At 41.2% G+C, this 26,154-nt stretch overlaps 1 protein-coding gene across 1 annotated transcript in view; it reads left to right on the top strand.

The window, feature by feature from the left end:
• LOC306851298 (uncharacterized protein) overlaps positions 1 to 26,154 on the top strand; it is a gene marked incomplete at its 3' end in the record, with an annotated part of 74,711 nt that extends 48,557 nt beyond the window's left edge. The window contains exons 3-4 of the mRNA XM_079387453.1: positions 9,560 to 10,739; positions 26,114 to 26,154. Coding sequence (XP_079243579.1) covers positions 9,674 to 10,739; positions 26,114 to 26,154 — 1,107 coding nt within the window. The 5' untranslated portion in view covers positions 9,560 to 9,673. The remainder of the gene's footprint in view (positions 1 to 9,559; positions 10,740 to 26,113) is intronic.

The following is a 26,154-nucleotide window of genomic DNA, read 5'->3' as shown; positions in this document are numbered from 1 at the left end:
CATCGGTAACCAAGAACTGTTGGCCATCAAGCCAAGGTACTGGTGGCCGAGTATGACCCGGGACGTCATCCGGTACAACCGCAGCTGCTCAGTCTGTGCCATGTAAAAGATGCCCCGTCACCTTCCCGTAGGCAAGCTCAACCCTCTGCCCGTCCCACGTAGGCCCTGGTCCTACATTGGGATCAATTTTGTGAATGACCTCCCCAACTCCGACAGCAACACATGTCCTTGTAGCTGTAGACCGCATCTCTAAAGCATGCAAGTTAATCCCCCTCAAGGGTCTCCCCACAGCCTCAGAAACTGCCGAAAGCCTATTTAACCATGTTTTCAGAAACTTCGGTCTCCCGGAGGAGATCGTCTCGGACCGTGGCCCACAATTCATCTCTCACGTGTGGAAAACCTTCTTCTGGGTTATGGGAATCATGGTGAGCTTGTCCTCCGGCTACCATGCTTAGACACATGGCCAGACTGAGCGTAATATCGAGGAGCTCGGACGGTACCTTCGGTCATACGGCCATGACGACAAGACTGGAGCCGGCCGCTTCCTCCCCTGAGCCGAGTACGCCCAAAACTCCCTCCGCCAAGACACCACCGGGCTGACTCCGTTCCAATGCGTACTTGGTTTCCAACCCCCGCTCTTCCCGTGGACTGAAGAGCCCCCTGAGATTCCAGCTGTGGACTGCTGGTTGCGAGCGAGAGTGTGGGACTCACATCCACATCCAGTGCGCTGTGCAGAGGCATAAGACCTTCGCAGATGCCCGTCGCTCCAACTCCCCAAAATACCAACAAGGGGACAAGGTATGGCTGTCCACCCGGGATCTGTGCCTCCGCCAACCATGCAGAAAGCTGACTCCCCTCTACGTTGGTCTGTTCTCCATACAGAGCCAGATCAACGAGATCACCTACCAGCTACAACTTCCACCCAGGTACCGCATTCACCCTACCTTCCATGTTTCCCTCCTTAAACCATTTTCTTTTCTTAAACACCTCCTTCTCCTCCACAAATCCTGGACCAGCTATCCATCTACCAGGTTCGGGACATTCTGGATTTGTGGTGATGGGGTGGCCGGCTAGAGTATCTCATATACGGATATGGATACGGACCAGAGGAAAGATCCTGGGACGACGTGCTCGATCCTACACCGCCCAGGGACGGATTAACGCACGGGCCTACTGGCCACGTGCCCAGGGCACTGGACCAGAGGGGGGCCCATCTGAAATACCGCTACTCCCGGAACGCGATTTCAACCGTGCCCCCTCAGATTTTTGAGGCAAGTGGATTTTGAATGCAGCTTCCAAAAGAAAAAAAAATAGCCGAATAATATTTTTTATATTTAATAAACGATCACACCGGTGTGATTAGATCGGCGCATCATCAACTGCTAAATTAAAATCTGCGTTCGCTCAACTTCGCTGGCTGGCATGGAGATTTTCTACAGCACTGTGCATTATAACCAACCACACATGATTCTGTTAAGCTTATGAGTACAATGACCAATAAGAGGCATTCAGATGAGTCGTTGCTGAAACAGCTGTGTTTTATTCAGTGTGAGAGCTCCCTGAATGATTTCTGCTCTCTGCCGATTTCTCTCATCAGAAACAACAAAGTGCAGATGTGCGTGAGATGTAAGCAAGATATTCATTTCACAATGTAAGCAATTTAAGGGATTAATGGGAGTTTTTGCGAGTGCTTTAATTCTGGCTAAGTCAATGATAATGTTCTTTGATAATGTAAATGGAGTGTCTATTTAAACTTAGTGCAAATAGCCCACCTTTTGGCAGAGGCTATTTACACCAATTCCACCCACCGTCGTGTGATTGGGACTGTCAAGATTATAAAAAACTGCTATAAATTAACATCTGCAGTGGCACAGATGGTTCGAACCAGGGTTCGAACCCACCTTTTGCCAAACTTTTTTTCTCCCTTTTCAAATCTCATATCACATTGTAAAGGCATTTATTTTTAATAAAAGTTAAAGAAATAACAAAAAAGTTGAAAATCAAGTAGTGGGTAGGTAGGGTTAGGGTAGTGTAATGGAACGGGTCGGACACAGAAGGTAAGTGAAATCACAAGGTGTTTATTTACAGGGTGAAACAGCAAACAGCAATCGTGCGGATTCTTCGGACTTGGTGAGTGTCACTTCGTGAGGTTAAGGTAATAGGAATGTCAATCACAATCAGTCTCTCTGTCTTGACAGATCCTGGGGATTGGCAGCGGCAGAGCGGCAGAGACATACGAGGATCCGACCAAGCCACCGGAACAGACGAGGAGGAGGACTGGAAGAGGACAAGGCAGAAGGTAAGTAAGGACAGGTAAGTAACTGCAGGTAGTTATACTCAGCTTATCGGGAAGCAGAGATGGTCCATGGAGTAATCCTGAGATCGGACAACCGGTGACTTTGGTGACTGAGTTTATATGTGGCTGGTGATAATGAGGTGCAGGTGCAGGTGATTAAAACTCAGGTGAAGTGGATCGGGGAAACTGGCTCTGGGAGCAGCCTGGTCCTTCTGTTACAGGTAGGTGTAAGGAGGGCTTTATTGTATCAATAAGGTGGCATCCATTTAATAATCTGAATTAAAATTATAATTTACACTCAATACGTTATTGCATACTGTTTTATAATGTAATACAATACTGAAGTGTAGATAATTGGCACTATTTTGCAACAAGTAGTATAAATAGCAGAAAATCCTGCTATTTTAACATAGTGTAAATAGAAGCTATAGCTATTTGCACTTTGTGTAAATAACATATCGCTAAAATACTGCTATTTTCACGTAGTGTACATAGAATCCATTGCTATTTGAATTTAAGAAAAATGACCGCAATTTCAACTGAGGGGGGCCTTTAATCAGTCCGTGCCCAGGGCACCTCTGCGTCATGATCCGTCCCTGGAACCGCCCCTGGAGGAGGGGGTAATGTCAGGGATTCAGAACAGTCACAGTCACTTCCAACACCACTATAACCAGCCTGACGCACACCAGATCCCTGTCACCTGATTATTGAACAGCCGCACCTGCATTCAAAAATGAAGACCTCATATAACCGCTCCTCAGCCAGTCCCACATCATCCGGTCTACCGTTCACTTACCTGAACATACCTGACTAACTCTAGCCAGTGACGGCACTCTTCCAGAGCTAATTTGATGGCGAGCAGTTCCCGGTTGCCGATTTCGTAGTTCTGCTCCGCTGGGGTCAGTTTTCTGGAGAAGTAAGCACAAGGATGGAAGCTGGGAGGCTCACCACATAGCTGCAACAGCACTGCCCCGACTCCGGTGGTGGAGGCGTCCTTGAGCTGTTCGAATGCTTCGTGGGTATTGGAGCTCCAGGACAGAGACTTGGGTTTACCTCGGAGCAGGAAGGTTAGAGGAGCCGTGAGTGTGCTGAAGTTCTTGATAAACCATCGGTAGAAGTTTGCAAATCCAAGGAATCTTTGCAGGTCCTTTACAGTCTGTGGAAGCGGCCATTCCTTGCTGGCCTTTACCTTGCCCTGGTCCATCTGAATTACATCCCGGCTGATGACGTAACCAGGGAACTTAACAGTGGAGCGATGGAATTCACACTTCTCCAGTTTCAGGTAAAGATGGTGTTGACAGAGCCTCTGGAGGACCTGCTTCAAGTGTTGGCGATGTTCAGCCAGGTTCCGGAAGTATATGAGGATATAATTGATGTATACAATCACGAAGCAGTGGAGGACCTCCTGGAACACCTCGTTCATAAAGCCTTGGAAGATGGACTGTAAGCTAGCTAGGCCATACGGCATGACCTGATATTCATAGTGGCCTGCGGGAGTGGCATGATGGCATGATGGCTCGTTGCCTTCCCGGATTCGAACGAGGTTGTAAGCACTCCGCAGGTCCAACTTGAAGAAGATGCTGGCTCCACACAGTTCCTCGAGGGTGTCTGGGACCAAGGGAAGTGGGTAAGGCAGCTTCACCGTCTGGGAGTTCAGCGGCCTCAAGTCCCCGTCCTTCTTGCCCACGAAGAAGAAGCTCGAGGTCGCCAGTGAGGTGGATGGTTGGATGAATCCTTGCTCGAGAGCCTCCTGGATGTAATCCTCCATGGCCTTGCGCTCCGGGATGGACAGAGGGTATACTCCACCCTTGGGGAGTTTTGCCCTAGGCAGCAGGTCGAGGGCACATTCCCATGGCCAATGAGGTGGCTACCTGCTTACTGTGTAGTGACTTCTGCTGATGCTGTGAGGAATCATTCTCAAAGTCTTGGGGTTTTGATGCCAGAAGATATAGTTCATTATCAGAGACAATAAGGTCGAGAGACCCTGCAGGGAATCTCTCAAATCTGTTTGCACCCTCTTTTATACAGTTAACCCCCCCCCAAGGCGTGTTCAATACATTTCCTATGTAGTTATTGTTTACCTTTTTTGGATGTGCCTCCAGTCTGCTTTTAGGAAGCAGAAAGGATGCCTCCATCTACTTTAAGTAAGAGGCACCATCATATATTTTTTGTCTAATGTCACAACAGGATGTGCAGTTTCAGCACAGAATGTATGTCTGCACATCCTGTTCTCATGCTGGCCTCTACACACAGGCAGATACATGATTATAATAGTAATAATAATAACTGGATACATAAATGGCTATATTCACATTGATTATACTTGAATAATTCACATCTTGATAAATAAAAATCGTCTACAACTGCAGACATCCTGGAATGCCGCATAGTCTGTGTTGGTATGGTGGGACGGTCAGATGGGACAGTGGGTGTTTCTTGAGGCTCTGGACTTTCGACTAGGGTGGAAGTAACTTGTGCTCGGATTGAACTTGTAGGCAAGTTTGGGGATCGTGGTGAGACAGTTCCGTAGGCCTGACTCTCTCCAGCGAATTACCTCACATGGTTCCCATCTGACTTCTGGAGAGTGGAGCGTAAGCCAGGGGTGTCCCTGGATGATATCCACTGGGGATCCCTCCAGTACCAGAAAGGTGATTGTCTCCTCATGCAGACATCTGATTCTTAACTTCATCAGCAGGGTTCGGTAGTTAACCCGCCCGCCCACGCCATAGCGGTTTTGCCTGAATGGTCTCGATTCGGAGCTCCAGGGCCGGAGCTGACGGAGACGGCTTAGGAGGTCTTAGGATATGAAATTGTCTGAGGAGCCCGAGTCAACAAGGGTGGAGACTGAAACTGAACAATCTGGGGAGAGTAGATATGGCTTGACCCCAAAAAAATTCTAACAAAAGGTTTCTCAGTGGTTTACAGTAGTATCAGATGTACTTAAAAACATACTAAAAGTTTACCAAAGTTTGACTCCAAGAAAGGCCCCATTTTCAAAATGGCGGCTGTCAGGTCCTTAAAATGACCATTACTCCTTTGTATTCCTCCTAGACCAGGAATACTGGTGCCTGATACATGTTTTGGCCATGTAATATTCTAATTAGCATATTTGCATTATAGATAAGTGATTACAAGTACAATTATATATTAAATCAATTGGTTACAAGCATATTTATGCGAAAAATAAGTACAATTCCCCTTAAGTAATTGCATATTTCTCCTTTCTCATATTGTTTTGCCTAGTGTTGGTGGTTTCTGTGGTTCATAATTCTTTTGATTCCAATAAAGAATAAATTCATTAAAACTGTGTGGTACTGTAAAATTATTGTTTTAATAGTGTTTTATTTTTTTTTAATATTTTTTTTAATGTTTTTTTTGTTTTGCCTTTTGTTTTTTATATATATTTTTATACTTTTCTATTTTCTTCAGTTGTTTCCTCTTATTCTGGTTTATATTTTATACTTTTTTGCACTGTGACCTTCACTAGATTTACCATTAGTCGTCACACTCTTCCTCCCATAGAGGTTGATTATAGTGATTCTCACAATTCCCAACTTGACATGGTCTACAAGTACCCCTTTTCCACCAAAGCAGTTCCAGGTGCTAGTTCAGAGCCAGTGCTATAGCCGGTTCTTAGTTGGTTCGACTGATGAACCCTTTAAGAACCGGTTGCTTTTCCACAGGCTAGAGAGCCAATACAGAGCCAGGGCTTACGTCACTGAATACGTTTCATGTTTCGGTTCACTAGCGCGGCACAACAGGCTTGTTCTAGGTGCATCTTAAAGAGCCGTCTGCTTTCCAGTCGCTCCCGCAGCACCCCGATATGCCTCGCACCGAACGGTCCGCGCAGCGCCGATCAATCCCGGACAAGCCTAAACAAACTATCATCAATGGCGGACGTTGCGTTGCTATTGATGTTCATGGCTTTGCGAACCTACATCGGCATCCAAACATGGCGAATCAAACGTGTTAGCGTTTAGCTGCTATTTCAAATATGGCGGTCCAAGTTTCTGTTCGTCTTGTTGGTCACGGTAACCCTGCCCCCAGCCCCTGATGCAAGAGGTTCTTCCTTCTAGCCCAGCAATGTTTTGGTGCTACTTACGAACCGCTTTTACTGGTTGAAACAACCGGCTCTGGCTCCGAACCAGCACTGGAACTGCTTTGGTGGAAAAGGGGTAAAGCAGGCATGCACCGTAGTCCATATGCCCTGCAACTGCACCGTTGTGTTCGGCAGGCAGTTGTGCAATTACAGTGGATCATCTGCAGGAGGCTTTCTGGGGCAGCAGTCTTACTGGTCATAACTGGCAGGAACCGGTTGTTCACCAGTTTCCATCCCCAATCCACTGTGTTCATGTCTTCCTTTCCAATCCAGTGAAAGCCCATTGATCTGCACGATTGTCACAACACTCAAGAATGGACTCTGCGAGTGTATCAGTCTTAACACTACTTGTGTCTTTACTTCCATGTGTTATCGTAGTCCCACAGAAAAGACAATCAGTTTGGCTATTGAAAGGACCAGTTGCTTCTCTGGTACTTCTTTTTGGTGGCTCAGATTTATTATCTTGTTGGATTTTAATGTCTTTTTTAATTTATGTACTTCTGTCAACATTTTGAGTGTACTATTTCACCAGCGGAAATGTGTACGTCGTCGTCTCTTTGTACACTTGCATTGTTGATTCCATCAGCTCCCTTCTGATGAACCTCAACCACATCAGAGCCATCTCTTAAGTTTTTACAGCAAATGGGGCAGGTTTCTTGGTTTACAACAACATGACTCATGGTCAAAATTGCATTTGGAGTGTACTTTTTTCTCAAGCTAATTCAACAATGTCATCCTCTCTTAACACACTCACACATTGTTGGCCTTTTTCATGTGTTAGAAATCTTGGTGGGGGGTTGGGTGGTTTAAGTAGTCAAGGATGAATTTTGTTTGAGCAAAATGGTATACACTGTGCTGCCAACAACATTTCAATGAGACAAGCAATATCAAATGTCAGTATTCTCTTCCACCATCTTCTGAATTGCTGAAAATTGTGAATTTAGTTTTGTTGGGATAGGTATAATGCCACCTTTCTAGTGGTTAAACTTTGGTAAAGTTTTAGTATGTTATTAAGGACACCTAATACTACAAAAAACAACTGAGAAACCTTTTGTTAGAATTTTTTAAGGGTCAGGTGTTTTTTTCATATATGCAGCCGCCTACTGGTAACAAGGACAAAGTTGCAATTTCTGGTTCGAGTTGTAGGGTACTTACCGCAGGGTGTGTGGGTCTGACTGGGCAGGCATTAATGAAAAGGTCTGGAGCAGCGCAGTAAATAAAGTAAAGAGTCCAGCCTCAAGGTGGCGAGCGTGCTCAGCGCGAGTGGGTCTGGTGGAATACAACTGCATTGGTTCTGGTACTGGGGGACTGCTGGTGGATGCGGCAGGCTGGTGGGCAGCTTCGTCGGGCTGGCAGGCTGACAAACTTTGGGAGATGCATGTGGCTCTTTGCATGAAGCTTTCTAAACCTAACTTCCAGCTGATCAGAGCAGATCGGGACGCGGAATCAACGGGGATATCGTACGGCGGCGGGCCGTGCTTTTACATCAATGAGAGGTGGTTTACAGATGTAACTGTGTTAAAGAAGATGTGCTGTTCATATCTAGAAACTCTCTTGATTAACTGCAAGCCATTCTATTCGCCGCGGGAGTTCTGCTCGTTCATTCTCGTGAGTGTCTACATTCCACCGCAAGCGCACGTGAGCACAGCTTTACAGAAACTCGCTGATCTGATCATATACACAGAACAACAACACCCAGACTCTGCTTTAATCATTCTCGGGGACTTTAATAAAGCAAATCTCTCCCGCGAACTGCCAAAATACAGACAGCACATCACATGTCCCACCAGAGACAGTAATATATTGGATCACTGAAATCTGGAGAGATTTGGGCCGAATTTGCCTTTGCTGAAATCGCGTTTGGTCTCGTACTGTATCGCGTATCTTGTCAAGTGTGTGCACTTGCTTGGCCATTTGTAGTGATAAACAGGAAAGTGGGTTCAAGCACCAGCAAAAGGCAGTGTAAAGAAATAGTCTTTAAGAGAAGCAGTCTATCAGCGGAAGTTAAAAACAGCTCGTAAGTGTATTTACTTGTCTCATTAGTGTTTAGCGCATTTGCCGTTGCTAGGAAACACTTATTTTGTTTACTGTGTTTAGCCTTGCTGAAATCGCGTTTGGTCTCGTACTGTATCGCGTATCTTGTCAGTGTGTGCACTTGCTTGGCCATTTGTAGTGATAAACAGGAAAGTGGGTTCAAGCACCAGCAAAAGACAGTGTAAAGAAATAGTCTTTAAGAGAAGCAGTCTATCAGCGGAAGTTAAAAACAGCTCATAAGTATATTTACTTGTCTCATTAGTGTTTCGCGCATTTGCCGTTGCTAGGAAACGCTTATTTTGTTTACTGTGTTTAGCCTTGCTGAAATCGCGTTTGGTCTCGTACTGTATCGCGTATCTTGTCAGTGTGTGCACTTGCTTGGCCATTTGTAGTGATAAACAGGAAAGTGGGTTCAAGCACCAGCAAAAGACAGTGTAAAGAAATAGTCTTTAAGAGAAGCAGTCTATCAGCAGAAGTTAAAAACAGCTCGTAAGTGTATTTATTTGTCTCATTAGTGTTTAGCGCATTTTCCGTTGCTAGGAAACGATTATTTTGTTTACTGTGTTTAGCCTTGCTGAAATCGCGTTTGGTCTCGTACTGTATCGCGTATCTTGTCAGTGTGTGCACTTGCTTGGCCATTTGTAGTGATAAACAGGAAAGTGGGTTCAAGCACCAGCAAAAGACAGTGTAAAGAAATAGTCTTTAAGAGAAGCAGTCTATCAGCGGAAGTTAAAATCAGCTCGTAAGTGTATTTACTTGTCTCATTAGTGTTTAGCGCATTTGCCGTTGCTAGGAAACGCTTATTTTGTTTACTGTGTTTAGCCTTGCAGAAATCGCGTTTGGTCTCGTACTGTATCGCGTATCTTGTGCACTTACTTGGCCATTTGTAGTGATAAACAGGAAAGTGGGTTCAGCTGAATTGTAATAGTGATTTGTTAGAAGGGGTATAAAATAGGTTATTATACCGCGGCAGCCGTCGTGTAAAGCCATCCTAGTGTGAAGACCAAAGAGTGTAAAGACCATCGACTCTACCGTACGACTCCACCGGACAGGGACACCGGCAGAGGACATAAGTATCGACTTTTAATTACCCTACATTATTCCTACTACTTGTTTCACTTCTGTTTTAGTTTATATAACCTATTCTTACTATATGTTTCCAGATCAATACTATCACTACCACTCGCAAGCCACGCATCACACACTGTAGACAGCGCAATCCTATCAACCTGCACACTTTGCCTATGTCTGCTAATACATTACTTTCTTTTTCTATTGGTCTCTGGAATTGTCAGTCTGCTGTCAACAAAGCTGATTTCATTACTTCCATTACTAGTCATTCAAGTTTAAACCTCATGGCCCTGACAGAGACCTGGATCAAACCAGAAGACAATGTTACTCCTGCAGCACTCTCCAATAATTTCTCCTTTTGCCACACCCCCCGTTTGACTGGAAGAGGTGGAGGTACTGGTCTGCTCATCTCTAATAATTGGACATTTACTCCTTTACCTTCTCTGAGTATCAACGGCTCTTTTGAATCACATTCGGTTACTATTACCTACCCTCTAAAAATCCATTTTGTAGTTGTTTATCGTCCTCCAGGATTACTAGGTAACTTTGTGGATGAATTAGATTTATTGCTCTCAACCTTTCCTGAGGATGGTACTCCCTTTGTCTTACTTGTAGACTTCAACATCCACCTAGATAAACCTCAGGCTGCAGACTTCCACACTCTGCTTGTGTCTTTTGATCTCAAGAGAGTGCTAACTACGGCTACTCACAAATCAGGCAACCAACTGGACCTTATTTACACACGACACTGCTCCACTGATCATGTGCTGGTTACTCCACTACACACCTCAGAACACTTCCTCCTCACTCTTAACCTCAACATGATTCCTGACACATCACATACCCCTCCACATGTCACTTTTCGACGTAACTTGCGTTCACTCTCACCCTCCCGGCTATCTGCTATGGTTTCATCTGCACTTGCTCCCCCTAAACAGTTATCCTCTCTTGATGCTAACAGTGCTACTGATACTTTCTGTTCCACTCTGACGTCTTGTTTAAATACTTTCTGCCCCTTATCTTCCAAGCCAACCCGTACCACCCCTTCTGCCCCTTGGCTATCTGATGTTCTCCGCGAACATCGTTCTAAACTCAGGGCCGCAGAAAGGGTATGGCGCAAATCACGAAATCCTTCTGACCTTAATTTATATCGATCACTCCTCTCTGACTTCTCTGCTAATGTTTCCACTGCTAAAAGGACATACTATCATGACAAAATTAACAATTCGCCTAACTCTAGTATGCTCTTTAAAACATTTTCCTCCCTCCTTTGTCCTCCTCCTCCTCCTCCATCATCTCTAACAGCTGACGACTTTGCCACATTCTTCATTAATAAAATTACAAACCTCACTGCACAATTTTCCACACCACAATCTATCAAACATATCTTTCCAGCAAACATACACTCGTTCACATCCTTCTCTCCACTCTCTGAGGCAGAGGTCTCTAAACTCATCCTTTCCAGTCATCCTACTACCTGTCCGCTTGATCCTATTCCATCTCATCTCCTTCAAGTAATTTCTCCTGCAGTTGTACCTGCACTCACTCACATTGTTAATACATCCCTTCACACTGGAATTTTTCCCTCAGCATTTAAACAGGCTGGTATAACTCCACTTCTTAAAAAACCCACTCTTAACCCAACTATTTTAGGGAACTATAGACCGGTTTCCCTTCTTCCTTTCATTGCAAAAACACTTGAACGAGTTGTGTTCAACCAAGTCTCTGTCTTTCTCACACAGAACAACCTCCTGGACAGTAACCAATCTGGCTTCAGAAGTGGACATTCGACCGAAACTGCCTTGCTTTCTGTTGTTGAAGCCCTAAGACTTGCAAAAGCGGCTTCCAAATCTTCATTACTTATCTTGCTGGATCTGTCTGCTGCTTTTGATACGGTCAACCATCAGATCCTCTTGTCAACCCTATTGAGAAAGGGCATCTCAGGAACCGCACTCCAGTGGTTTGAGTCTTACCTCTCTGATGGGTCCTTCAAAGTATCTTGGAGAGGTGAGGTATCCAAGCCGCAACATCTAACTACTGGGGTGCCTCAGGCCTCAGTTCTTGGACCAATTCTCTTTTCTGTCTACATGGCATCACTAGGTTCTGTCATTCAGAAACATGGCTTTTCATATCACTGCTATGCTGATGACACTCAACTCTACCTCTCATTCCATCCTGATGATCCGACGATAGCTGCTCGCATCTCAGCGTGTCTAACAGACATTTCTTGCTGGATGATGGACCATCACCTTCAGCTCAACCTAGCTAAGACAGAACTGCTTGTGTTTTCAGCTAACCCATCGCTTCATCACAATCTCACCTTCCAGTTAGGCTCATCTACCATAACTCCTTCAAAAACAGCCAGAAACCTTGGAGTTGTGATTGATGATAAGCTGATTTCTCAGACCACATTGCTAAAACTGCCCGGTCCTGGAGATTTGCATTATACAATATTAAGAAGATCAGGCCGTTTCTCTCGGAACATGCAACACAACTCCTTGTTCAGGCTCTTGTTCTGTCCAGACTTGACTATTGCAATGCTCTCTTGGCAGGTCTTCCAGCCAATTCTATTAAACCTCTACAATTAATCCAAAATGCCGCTGCAAGATTAATCTTTAATGAGCCGAAAAGAACGCACGTCACGCCTCTGTTCATCAATTTGCACTGGCTACCAATAGCTGCTCGCATTAAATTCAAGGCATTAATGTTTGCCTACAGAACCACCACTGGCTCTGCACCCCTTTACCTAAATTCATTAATTCAGACTTATATGCCTTCTAGAATCTTGCGTTCTTCAAGTGAACGACGCATTATTGTACCATCCCAAAGACACACAAAAACACTTTCACAGACTTTTTCATTAACTGTTCCCATCTGGTGGAATGACCTGCCCAATTCAATCTGTGTAGCCGAATCCTTACCCATCTTCAAGAAACGGCTAAAAACTCATCTGTTCCATCTTTACTTGACCCTCTAACTCTAGCACTCTCTATTCTAATTTTATTTTATCTATGTCTTTTTATTAAAAAATTAATAAATAAATACAAATTAATAATAATAATATTTATCTGTACTGCGTTAGGCTAACTGAGACTTGTAATAGCACTTGCACGTTGTCGCTCTTTTGTTGGTTTTGATTGCTTCTTATGTCCTCATTTGTAAGTCGCTTTGGATAAAAGCGTCTGCTAAATGACTAAATAAATAAATTAATTTAAAAAATCACTGTTACACAACAATAAAGGACGCATATCACTCTGTTCCACAAGCAGCTATAGGACTCTCTGATCACTGTTTGGTTCATCTTATTCCGAGCTACAGGCAGAAACTTAAGTCTGCAAAACCTGTATTAAAAACTGTTAAAAGATGGACTAATGAAACAGAGCGGGATTTACAAGCCTGTTTCTCTCTCACTGATTTGACTGTTTTTGAAGCTGCTGCCACCGATCTGGACGAGCTCACAGAGACTGTAACATCATATATCAGTTTCTGTGAGGATATGTGCATTCCCTCCAGGACTCATTTAACCTACAACAATGACAAACCATGGTTCACTGCAAAACTCAGCTCCATCAGGCCAAAGAAGATGCTCACAGAAAGGGGGATAAAGTCTTGTATAAACAGGCCAACTACACACTGGAAAAGAAGATCAGAGTGGCAAAGAGGAATTATTCTGACAAGCTAAGGAACAAATTCTCTTCCAGTGATTCTGCTTCAGTGTGGAAAGGTATGAAAGATATCACCAGTTACAAGTCACCATCCCCCAGCACTTTGGAGAATCAACAATTAGCAGACGACTTGAACGAGTTTTATTGCAGGTTTGAAAAATAACCCCACACCCGCCCTGAACACCTCATATTACCACATGACAGTTCTCCACATGCCAAGTCTCATATACAGTATATAATCAGTAATTATGTACATAACTTCAGTCAGAGCCTGCACCAGGGCACCTCCATCAGGGGGGCATTTGAATTTCTGGGGGGGCACAAATCATGTGTGTGTGTGGGGGGGGGGCGGGGGGGGGGGGTTTCGATATCGACCACGTTCAGCAAGGAGGGGAGAGGATGGAAAGTAGGAGTAACTCGTTTGCACGGCCCGCGAATGCCCCCCCTTGGCGCCGGCCCTGCCTTCAGTAGTTACTTGGTTCACTAGTAATAAAATTTATCTTACAGGTCCTTCTCAAAAAATTAGCATATTGTGATAAAGTTCATTATTTTCTGTAATGTACTGATAAACATTAGACTTTCATATATTTTAGATTCATTACAACACAACTGAAGTAGTTCAAGCCTTTTATTGTTTTAATATTGATGATTTTGGCATACAGCTCATGAAAACCCAAAATTCCTATCTCAAAAAATTAGCATATTTCATCCGACCAATAAAAGAAAAAAGTCAACCTTCAAATAATTATGCTCAGTTATGCACTCAATACTTGGTCGGGAATCCTTTTGCAGAAATGACTGCTTCAATGCGGCGTGGCATGGAGGCAATCAGCCTGTGGCACTGCTGAGGTGTTATGGAGGCCCAGGATGCTTCGATAGCGGCCTTAAGCTCATCCAGAGTGTTGGGTCTTGCGTCTCTCAACTTTCTCTTCACAATATCCCACAGATTCTCTATGGGGTTCAGGTCAGGAGAGTTGGCAGGCCAATTGAGCACAGTAGTACCATGGTCAGTAAACCATTTACCAGTGGTTTTGGCACTGTGAGCAGGTGCCAGGTCGTGCTGAAAAATGAGATCTTCATCTCCATAAAGCTTTTCAGCAGATGGAAGCATGAAGTGCTCCAAAATCTCCTGATAGCTAGCTGCATTGACCCTGCCCTTGATAAAACACAGTGGACCAACACCAGCATCACTGACTGTGGGTACTTGACACTGGACTTCAGGCATTTTGGCATTTCCCTCTCCCCAGTCTTCCTCCAGACTCTGGCACCTTGATTTCCGAATGACATGCAAAATTTGCTTTCATCCGAAAAAAGTACTTTGGACCACTGAGCAACAGTCCAGTGCTGCTTCTCTGTAGCCCAGGTCAGGCGCTTCTGCCGCTGTTTCTGGTTCAAAAGTGGCTTGACCTGGGGAATGTGGCACCTGTAGCCCATTTCCTGCACACGTCTGTACACGGTGGCTCTGGATGTTTCTACTCCAGACTCAGTCCACTGCTTCCGCAGGTCCCCCAAGGTCTGGAATCGGTCCTTCTCCACAATCTTCCTCAGGGTCCGGTCACCTCTTCTCGTTGTGCTGCGTTTTCTGCCACACTTTTTCCTTCCCACAGACTTCCCACTGAGGTGCCTTGATACAGCACTCTGGGAACAGCCTATTCGTTCAGAAATTTCTTTCTGTGTCTTACCCTTTTGCTTGAGGGTGTCAATGATGGCCTTCTGGACAGCAGTCAGGTCGGCAGTCTTACCCATGATTGCGGTTTTGAGTAATGAACCAGGCTGGGAGTTTTTAAAAGCATCAGGAATCTTTTGCAGGTGTTTAGAGTTAATTAGTTGATTCAGATGATTAGGTTAATAGCTCGTTTAGAGAACCTTTTCATGATATGCTAATTTTTTGAGATAGGAATTTTGGGTTTTCATGAGCTGTATGCCAAAATCATCAATATTAAAACAATAAAAGGCTTGAACTACTTCAGTTGTGTTGTAATGAATCTAAAATATATGAAAGTCTAATGTTTATCAGTACATTACAGAAAATAATGAACTTTATCACAATATGCTAATTTTTTGAGAAGGACCTGTATAGGGCCTAGGAGTGTATAAGTTTGCAAAAATAAGAGATCATTTACATTGCATAGTTTTAGAACTGTAAAATAGCCCAATATACAGGTATAGCTAAAAAAAAATTGAATATCGTGAAGAAGTTAAACTTTCATATATTTTAGATTCATTACATGTAAAGTAAAACATTTCACAAGTTTTTTTTTTGTTTTAATTTTGATGATTAGAGCTTACAGCTCAAGAAAGTCAAAAATCCAGTATCTCAAAATATTAGAATATTTACATTTGAGTTTCAATAAATGACCATTCCTACAGTATAAATTCTGGGTATCTCTTGTTCTTTGAAACCAAAATAATGGGGAAGACTGCTGACTTGGCAGTGGTCAAGAAGACAATCATTGACAAAGAGGGTAAGTCACAGAGGGTCATTACTGAAAGGTCTGGCTCTTCCCAGAGTGCTGTATCAAAGCATATTAAATGCAAAGTTTACTGGAAGAAAGAAATTGGATAGGAAACGGTGCACAAGCAACAGGGATGACCGCAAGCTTGAGAATACTGTCAAACAAAGCTGATTCAAATACTTGGGATAACTTCACAAGGAGTGGACTGAAGCTGGAGTGAGTGCATCAAGAGTCACCATGTTCAGATGTCTTCAGGAAAAGGACTACCAAGCCACTTCTGAAACAGAAACAACGTCAGAAGCATCTTACCTGGGCTAAAGGGTGGTGATGGCGCAGTGGATAAGACACATGCCGTTGGTGTGAGAGACCCGGGTTCGAATCCACTGTGAGACATCAATGTGTCCCTGAGCAAGACACTTAACCCCTAGTTGCTCCAGAGGCGTGCGACCTCTGACATATATAGCAGTTGTAAGTCGCTTTGGATAAAAGCGTCAGCTAAATGAATAAATGTAAATGAATAAATGTAAAGAGAAAAAGAACTGGACTGTTGCTCAGTGGTCCAAAGTCCTATTTTCAGATGAAAGTACATTTTGCATTTAATTTGGAAATCAAGGTCCCAGAGTCTGGAGGAAGAGTGGAGAGGCACAGAATCCATGTTGCTTGAAGTCCAGTGTGAAGTTTCCACAGTCAGTGATGATTTGGGCTGCCATGTCATTGTTGGTGTTGGTCCACTGTGTTTTCTGAAGTCCACAGTCAACGCAGCCATCTACCAGGAAATTTTAGAGCACTTCATGCTTCCTTCTGCTGACAAGCTTTATGGAGATGCTGATTTCATTTTCCAGCAGGACTTGGCACCTGCCCACACTGCCAAAGGTACCAAAAGCTGGTTCAATGACCATGGTGTTACTGTGCTTGATTGGCCAGCAAACTCGCCTGACTTGAACCCCATAGAGAATCTATGGGGTATTGTCAAGAGGAAGATGAGAGACATCAGACCCAACAATGCAGATGACCTGAAGGCCGCTATCAAAGTAACCTGGGCTTCCATTACACCTGAGCAGTGCCACAGGCTGATTGCCTCCATGCCACGCCACATTGATGCAGTAATTCATGCAAAAGGAGGCCCAACCAAGTATTGAGTGCATAGACATGAACATACTTTTCAGAAGCCTGACATTTTTGTATAAAATATCCTTTTTTTATTGATATTATGTAATATTCTAATTTTCTGAGATACAGAATTTTGAGTTTTCATTATCTGTAAGCCATAATCATCAAAATTTCAAGAAATAAAGGTTTGAAATATTTCACTCTGTGTAATGAATCTATATGGGTTTCACTTTCTGAAATGAATGACAAAAAATATTGACCTTTTTCACGATATTCTAATTTTAGATGTACCTGTAGCTATTTTACTTGACAGGAGATACTTAAATCTATTCCACAATAACATAAAAGAAAACTGAACAAAAATGTACATCCCCCTGGTTGTTTTTATAATGTTTGGCTTCCTGGATGATCATTGATCACTGACTGTATTTTTTGTGTGCTGTTCATAACCTCCTGCTTTGTCCTGAGACATAAAAGTGTTCACTGTTGTTAAGAAAAATCCTTTAGCTACTGCACATTCTTTGGTTTTCCAGCATTTTCTGCACGTTAGTTGTGTCCTACATTGCCTAAATGATGCTGAGAACCTGCTTTTTCAAATACAATACACAATACACATATCCATTGATAATCAAGAATTCAACACACTAGAGCCCAGAGAATGTATTATTTTGATCAAGTTACGATCTGTGTAAACTGTAACGAATGTATAAAAATAAAGAATAAAACCTTTTATCCAATATAAATTACACAGACCATATACTGATGAAAAGTTTACTATAGCTTAATATAATGTGTTGCCGCCTTGAGCATCACTAAGTCCTTGAGTCCTTTACATTAAATTGTGAAAAGCTGGATTCCAAGCACTGTATGATGCAATTAAATGTAAATTTACATTTATTCATAGCAGAAACTTTTACCCAAACTAACTTGCAAAATGAGGAACATTCAAGTAATTTGTCATAATATTATGTATCAATATCTGAATTTCACATCTCCAAGTTTGATTATCAGTTAAATGAGCATATAGAGCATAATTAAAAATGAGAAAGAACGAGAGGGTTTTTCATTTTAAAATAAGTGCATTTGCAAGCAACTACAGGTAACCTGTGGACAGGCACAAGTTGGGGTGTGACATGCAACTATCACAGAACATAAAATCAGTTAATCATCATCAAGCATTAAACAAATCAAAATAATCAAGAGGATATACTCTTTTGAACCCTTTCATTGATATGTTTCTTTTTTTGTGTATTGTTCATATTAATTATGAGGTATTGAATGTGGAATAGAGCTTTCAAAAAAACTAGAATTTCGAATATTTGTCAAATTTAAAATAAAAATGCACATTCAAATGCAAAAACGTTGCATTCGAATTTTAGATGTGCGTCAGGCAGCCTTATATTTGGCACACAAGATGCGATGACGATGTAGGTGTCGTTGCATTTTAATGTTTTTTTATTTTTTAGCTTATCCAGTTGAACCCACTGGATGTGGCACTGCTCATTAAAAATATTGTGGAAAAAGAGAACATCAATGTGGAGAAGATGTTATTTACCTCAAAACTGGAACCTGTTATAATTGGTAGATAGTTCAAAACCAAGGGCATTAACAGAAGCAGACAGTTCAAAGTCAGATTCAAAAGCTACATTCATACAGAAAGATTGTTCACAACCAGGTGCATCGACTGAAACTGGGCTGGTAGATTTTTCAGTGAGGAAAACAATGGCAGACAATTCACAGTCAGACTCATTTGTTGAAACAGGACAGACAGATCAAAATCAAGAGCATTAGTAACAACTGAACAGCCAAACTCAGACTCCTAGGTTGAATGACAGACAGACACCTGAGAATTGAACTCAATGACAGAATTGGGATAATCAAATTGCTCATGCTCTGACTCCTTGGTTGACACTGGACAGACAGATAGTTCATTGACAGAAACTAGGCTGACAGGAAGTTCGCAATCAGTCATATCACTTAAAATAGAACAGACAGAATGTTCACTAATAGTCTCTTTGGCAATGACAGGGTTAACAGGGCATACAGAAGGTCCATTTAAGGCTTCCATGGCAGTGATATGTAAGGATGAGAGTTCCTGATCTGCCCTTGTACCCGCAGCGCATAGCGCATAGACCGCATCCTTGGGTGAGACAGACAAGGCTGAGAGTTCAGAGGTAGCCTCCTCGGCTGGGTCAGGACAAGACAATAGTCCATAATTAGCCTCCATGGCTGGTTCAGAGCAAGATAAAAGTTCATAAGCGGCTTCCGCAGCCGTGACAGAACAAACAAAGAGCTCACAGATGGCCTCCATAGCCGTGACAGGACGGAACGAGGATTCGCAGATGGCCTCCATAGCCGTGACAGGACAGGACGAGGATTCACAGACGGCCTCCATGGTCATGACAGGACAGGACAAGGATTCGCAGACGGCCTCCATAACTGTGACATGACAGGACGAGGATTCGCAGACTGTCTCCATAGCCATGACAGGACAGGACGAGAGTTCAAGACAAGACAAAGTAATCCTAGGACAAGCGGTGGTCTTCGATCAGCAGACTATATCCAGAGGGCTTGACAAGAGGGGTAATACGTAAACTCAAATAATAGTCCAGACAGGGGCGAACAGAATCTGAAACAGCAAGACAAAGGGTTAATCCAAGATACACAGGTGAGAATCAGGTAACAGGCAAACACAAGGCTAGACTAGACTATATTAGAAACCACGAGGGGAAAAACTAGACTGACTCCGTAAAGTAGCTATCGCTAGGAGAGTGATATGCGCTAAACAATACTCAGCGATCTGAATGAGGAAGTCCATGGCTTATGTAGAGAGTATGATTGGCTGCAACCAAATGCGTAATCAGAGTGAAATGGATTGTGGGAGCTGAAGTCAAGTGTAAGTGTAACAGTTTGTGTAGTTTGAGAGTCAATATGGAGAGTGGGTGACCTCTGGTGGTGAGTGAACAGAAGTTCATAGACCGGATTCATTACAGAAGCAAGCCGTTCACACAGAACGCATATTAACACATTTTCTATAGGGACATCTATCACCGCTGCACTTGCGTCTCACACAAGAGAGCGGCATGTTTAGAAAGCCATTTAAATAAATGTAAATTCAACTAAAAAGAAACGTCTCGAGACATTATGGTGGTTTTTCTGCATCCCAGTGCATCTCATGTTTTTACATGAAAAAAGTAGGCTACTTTTAAACTATACATACTTACACAATGCGTGTTGTTTCTAATTGTTTAAGATACGTAATTAATTATATATGGTTTATAAACATTATTTTAAACATTATGCACTTTTTTCAAAGATAGTCTTGTTTTTTATAGACCTTTTTCACAGCCCACATTTCGTTATATCCAGCTCTGATTAGTAGCGTAAAGGAATTTCCGCCTGTATTATTGTCATATATTTATACTGATGCCCTACCATGTATGTCAACCTTCAGTGGCGGCTTGTGGTTTTAAAATAGAGGAGGCACACTCATTTTATTAAATTAGTAAATAAACACATTTTCATTTATGCATTTAGCAGACGCCTTTATCCAAAGCGACTTACATTGCATTCAAGTTACAGTTTTACATTTTATCAGCTCTTGCTTTCCCTGGGAATTGAACCCATGATCTTGGCGTTGCTAGCGCCATGCTCTACCATTTGAGCTATAGGAAACTTAACTACTTTAAAATGGCTTTTTGGTTGCTTATAGTCAGAAAAGGTAAAGAAAACCACACACAGATATATAATTTCACTTACCTGGCCTATCACTTGAAGCAAACATCCATCCCTTCTTAAAAATCTGTGTTAAAAGAGAGCTGCCTGTTGTGACATTTAATTATGCTGACTGCTGTAGCCTATAGAGAATGACGAGCTACGTCACAATCTTTGCACTCCGCATTGCATTTTGGGAAAGCGCTGCCATATTAGCAGGATACACTATCCAATCCCATGGTTACTTCTCATTCTCTATATGGATAACTGCTTATCTTTTGTTTTGCCTGATATTTAGATTTTTTTCTCTTAGGTTTTGTAGAATTTCATTTACAATGTTGATCAGATTAACGTGAAAACGTGTCACCTGCTGGACGCTCGCTGTTGCTTCAGCCTTCATATGGTAAATTATCCAAATAAAAGTGTGTTCAGTTGACAGAAGTCGATCGATTTCTTTATTGGAAACTTTTAAATGACAAAGTATAATTGTTGCCATTATAAATATTAATTTTTCCATGACCACGGAGGAGAATCAGAGATTGTGGGTTACATTCAGCAAGTTTTATATTTATTTCAACGAATGACAAGCAAAATCAAATCCCTAGGAGCTTGTGAACAGTTTTGTAGCATTTTAAAATGCTGGTTTAAAGGTGCTGTATGTAAGTTGTTGACTCTACTAAAGCATAAAAATGCCATAATTTGTTTGCAGATATTTAAGAAACATGCTATGTTAACGTACTCATTTATCTGAAAAACAATGCTACAGTCAGTTATTCTCCTTTGAAAATGTGCATTCTGGGCCAGAATGTCGGTCTCTGTTTGTTTTGTGAAACCTGCCCACTCCCAGTTTACCCAACTGTATTTCGGCACCACGGGTTGCCAGCTGGCAGAAAACACAGCATATTTCATGTCATTCATCATCATGTGCGCTCGTTCTTGTTTGTCGTTAATCTGGCAACCTGCATGTGCATCAAGTCTGAGGAGGAGGGGCCGGGTGAAAAAAACCCCTCTCCAATATTTTGAATTTGGACTGTAATACGTAGTTCAACCGCTAGGTGTCAATCCTACATACAGCACCTTTAATGTACTAAGGCAGTGATGCTAAAAGACATGCAGGTGAGCCATGGATATTAACACGACATGTTTAAATGTTAAGCGTTTCCTCCCTTGAGGAAATTGTAATGTAGAAAGCGCTTATGGATTAAGACAGTGATATTTAATGTTCGTATTTTGGGCTCATCTGTTTTTCTGCACATATTATGATTTATTAGTAAGGTGTGTACAGAATGTGGTCTGTTATTTTAATATTTTAATATTATTTTAATATCACTGTCTCGGTGCATTAAGCATGTTCTTATGAGTGGAAAATTCTTAACGTAAATAAACGCATTGCGTTCACATTTTGAGCTTATATGCGTGTCTGCACATAGTATATGCTTTACAATTTTGTCTTTATCACTGTCTTGGTACATTAAGCCACTTTAAGCATTTTAGAAAGTCCTCTGTTCAAATTCTGCTTATTCACAATTTGAGTGAGAGTCATACTCGCAAAGAAGGTAACGTTACTTATAGGAATGGGACGACACACCTATCTCTCGATTCGATACTATCACGATACTTGGGTGCTGATACAATATGCATTGTGATTTTTTTTTTTAAATTTAGATTGTACAAGTATTGCGATTCGATACTGCTATGTGTTGCGCATTTTGTTTTTTGTTTTTAACTCTAGACCATGGGAAAAAGTTGAATGATACACTTAATATACAGACTGTCACAATTAAAAAAAGTTCTTCAAAAAAAACATATTAGCAGCATAGATGTATCCTTTGCTGCCTTTGATATCCCACAATCCTGTGCATTCCATTCCGTGACGGTTGAGCTAAAAAAAATAAAGATGGCGTCTGAAAGTTGCATTTGGTGGTTAGTTTGTGTGTAATTAAATGTATATTTCTGATAAACTTTTTGCACTTTTGATGTTATTTCTAGGTAATTATAGTAATTATAGTAATTAAATATTTGTTTAGTTATCACCAAAACACGTTCTATTTTGTGGTAGATCATTAAACCATTACGCTGCCTGTTTCGTGAGGTGCCTTTGTAAACGATGCCTGCAAAGTCATTGCCTCATAAGGCAGCGAGGCAGAAAGCTGCCTAAGTATTCGGATGCAGCTATAAATGACAGACTAAGTCATTTTTTCAACTAATCGCATGTTTATATTAAATTAAGTCTACTAATCCATAATGAGCCTTAATATATTCCGCGCTCAAGCACACACATTAGGTTTGCCACCAAGCAGAGGCAGACGTATAGCCTAATGATTATGAAAAAGGAGACATTTTAATTATTTATTAATAAACTAATGTTTTCTTGTCGGCTGCAAACTGAAATTCACAGTGCTGGCTCTCATCTCCACAGTAGACTGGATGCACCTTTAGAGATAAATGTAACCTTCACAGATTACATAATCAGTGAGCATTTGCTTTCATTTTGAATTGGTTCATTTAAAAGTAGACATTTCAAGCTTTCTGTAGATACATTTCTCATGTATGTGAGGCACTCCAATTATCAGTGATATCATTATCAGGAAAAAAAATCAAGTGATAGCTCGGGCGCCTCCCTTTCATGCATGCACATTAATAATTTTATGTACAAACACTTGAATAGTACGCTAATAGAGCACATTTATTTCAGGTTATTAAAATAAATCTTCAGAATTCTACATCTGGGACAGATGCAGGTATTACCTGTAAATTGAAGGCTATTTGATGTTTTAAAATGATCCAACGGCCGATGCCACTCCAATTCGTTGATCATTAGTTGTTTTTGATCAAGATTAAACGGATGTATGATTCTAATAAACCTGTTTTAATAAATCGCTTTTGCATTAAATAATAAAGATACAAAGCAGGTTAAGTTAAATATCATTGTACAAATAATTATAAAATGCTATAGACTGTGAATAAGATTGCAGTTTCACATTTTGCATATGCATTACAAAGTGAATTATTTTTTACATGCAATGATACAAAATAAAACCATCTCTTGCGCGTCACACTCAGCATCATGCGCGCCGTGCAAATCTTGCACTCTGAAATTTTAATCAATAGGATACACTGCTGCATTTAAATGTGGCTGCAATTTTTTTTTTTTTTTTGAGTTTTACTCAAATTGTATGAAAGTGAGTAAAGTATGCTCCCTTTAAAATCACTGAAGTTGTCAGTTAATGAAGCTCTTTTTTACATTGTGTGCATTTTGTTGATTATAATGAGAAAACTTGAGTTTAAATGTGAGGACGTTATATTAACCTGTCCCTTCTTTTCAGTTTCAATGATTTAGCTAAATCGTGGCCAGGTTTAATTTATTTGTTTGTTTTAGTTAGGCCTAAATAATGGGAGCGAAATTATACAGTGCCTCAAATTTATCAAAAATAAAGGAAAGAATTAATAAAACACAACAGTGTTCTCTGTCAAAATAAAGGACAGGTAACGAATAGCCTAACAAAGTATGTGTGTGACAAAAAGGCATGATGTTTTATTAAAGGAATTTTAAAATATAAACTAAAAATATACTTGTGTCAAATATTAAGTAATGTGAGAATATTGACATTTTGCAAATAAAATCCATGTTTATAGCCTAGCCTACTGAAATAGGCTACCACTTTTAATGCTACGATGCAGAGTAAACCACCATTTCTTTAGGATAATATAACACATGATTCATATTATGTAAATAATACTGTACACATGTTAAAAGTTTCAAATCTAAAATATGGTGTACTGTATAGCTTAGAGTAAATATAAGCACAGGGTCATAGGCTTGACATTTATCCTGCTTGAATTTGTTCTAAGAAACGCACAAAACTTCATCAGTACTATATTTGCATCTGTGAATATTAAATATTTTAACTACAGTGTTTTTCCGCCGACTGCAGCCGTCAAATGTTACACATTGGCTAGGCAAAGCTGACGGTTATTTGCAAAAATGTGTTTTGATGCGTTCTCTTGATAACTTGTGGTTAAAGTGCCACTAAGCGGTCAAAAGCTGCAAATGCACTTTGCAGACACGGCGGTGCCTACGGTGGTAAAAAGCACACTATGGTTGGCCACATACTGTAGGTCCTGTCACTTGCAAATTATTTGATGGGGCCTACACAGGCTGTCCATGGACGATATAGTAGTAGGTCATATTTCATAACTACAATTATTTAATTGAGTAAAACCTACAGTACAGTGTTCAGGGAATAACACCCAGCAGTTTAATTTACATTAGAGCTCATAAAGTTGCTTAATTTGCATAAAAATGCATTGTCAAATAAGTGACAGGTGTCACTTGCTGATAATGGAATTTGCATGTGTTAAAAACTGCTAAGGATTAGAAAATGTTAGCAGAAAATCACACTTATCTGACGGGGCCTCCACAGGCTATCCATGTACAATGCATTAATATGTCATTGTTCATAAATGCAATGATTTTATTGCATAGTGCATTGCACAGGAAACAAAGTCCAGCAGTTTCATGTACATCGGAGCTTGTAAAATGACTTAATTTGCATAAAAATGCACTGTCCACAGAAAGCCTGTGGAGGCCCCGTCAAATAAGTTACAGCTGTCACTTAACCACCTGTAACTTATTTGATGAGACCTACACAGGCTTTCTGTGGACAGTGCATTAATAAGTCATAATTTAAGTTCATAGTAATTTTTTTATGAAAAAAATTACAGCACTACACTCAAAAAACACTGTCTGACTTGTTCCTATACCATATTGACCCGAATATAAGATGACCTTTATTATAATACGATCCCCCTTTTTCCAGATGTACCTTTTGGAAAAAGGCTTTTTGAAAACCAAATCTTATTTTTTTCTCTCTGTAAAACATATTTTTCTTAAATTATTTTCATATTGCATGTTTTCCTATTTTAATTTTTGTTGTGAAGGTATGGTAAATACTGGTAAAATGTACCAAAAATTACAGTTAAAAATATACACTTTCTGTTATACCATAAATATAACAGGTAGCCCATCTGAATTATATAACATTTAGGCTATCCATTTCATAGTAGACTACCAAAATTTTATTAACAGTAAAAGTGAAATCTTATTGTAGTCTTCAAATCGGGGTACTGTCTTGTGTTTTAAAATCACTTACAGAGAAAGTTTGGTCCCATCAGGCTAACATGACAGTCACGTCTCATGCCGCTTTAAGCTTTTCTTTTTCTTGTTTTTACTCGTGATCTTTACAACACACATTACATTACATATTTCATGGCACACTCGTTTTATGCGTGCTTGGCACCATGTACAACCCGTACAACCCGTAACTTATTTGACAGGACCTCCACAGGCTTTCCGTGGACAATGCATTAATAGGTCATATGTCATAAATACAATTATTTTATTGAGTAATACCTACAGTACAGTGCTCAGGAAACGCAGTCCATCAGTTTCATGTACATTGGAGCTCGTAAAATGGCTTAGTTTGCATAAAAATGCACTGTCTGTGGAAAGCCTGTGGAGGCCCTGTCAAATATGTTGCACGTGGGCACTTCCTGCATGACTAGGTAGGTGATAGGTGTTCGTGGACCTATGCAGTAATAGGTCATATTTCATAGCTACGCTGATTTTATTGAGGAAGTTCACAAACAGTGTCTTTGGATGTGACAGACAAGGCTGAGAGTTCAGAGATAGCCTCTATGGTTGGATGA

Source organism: Barbus barbus (genome assembly GCF_936440315.1).
Source record: "Barbus barbus genome assembly, chromosome: 31".
NCBI lineage: Eukaryota > Metazoa > Chordata > Actinopteri > Cypriniformes > Cyprinidae > Barbus > Barbus barbus.
Note: the sequence above shows the minus strand (reverse complement) of the source record. Positions and strands in the feature narration are given on the sequence as shown.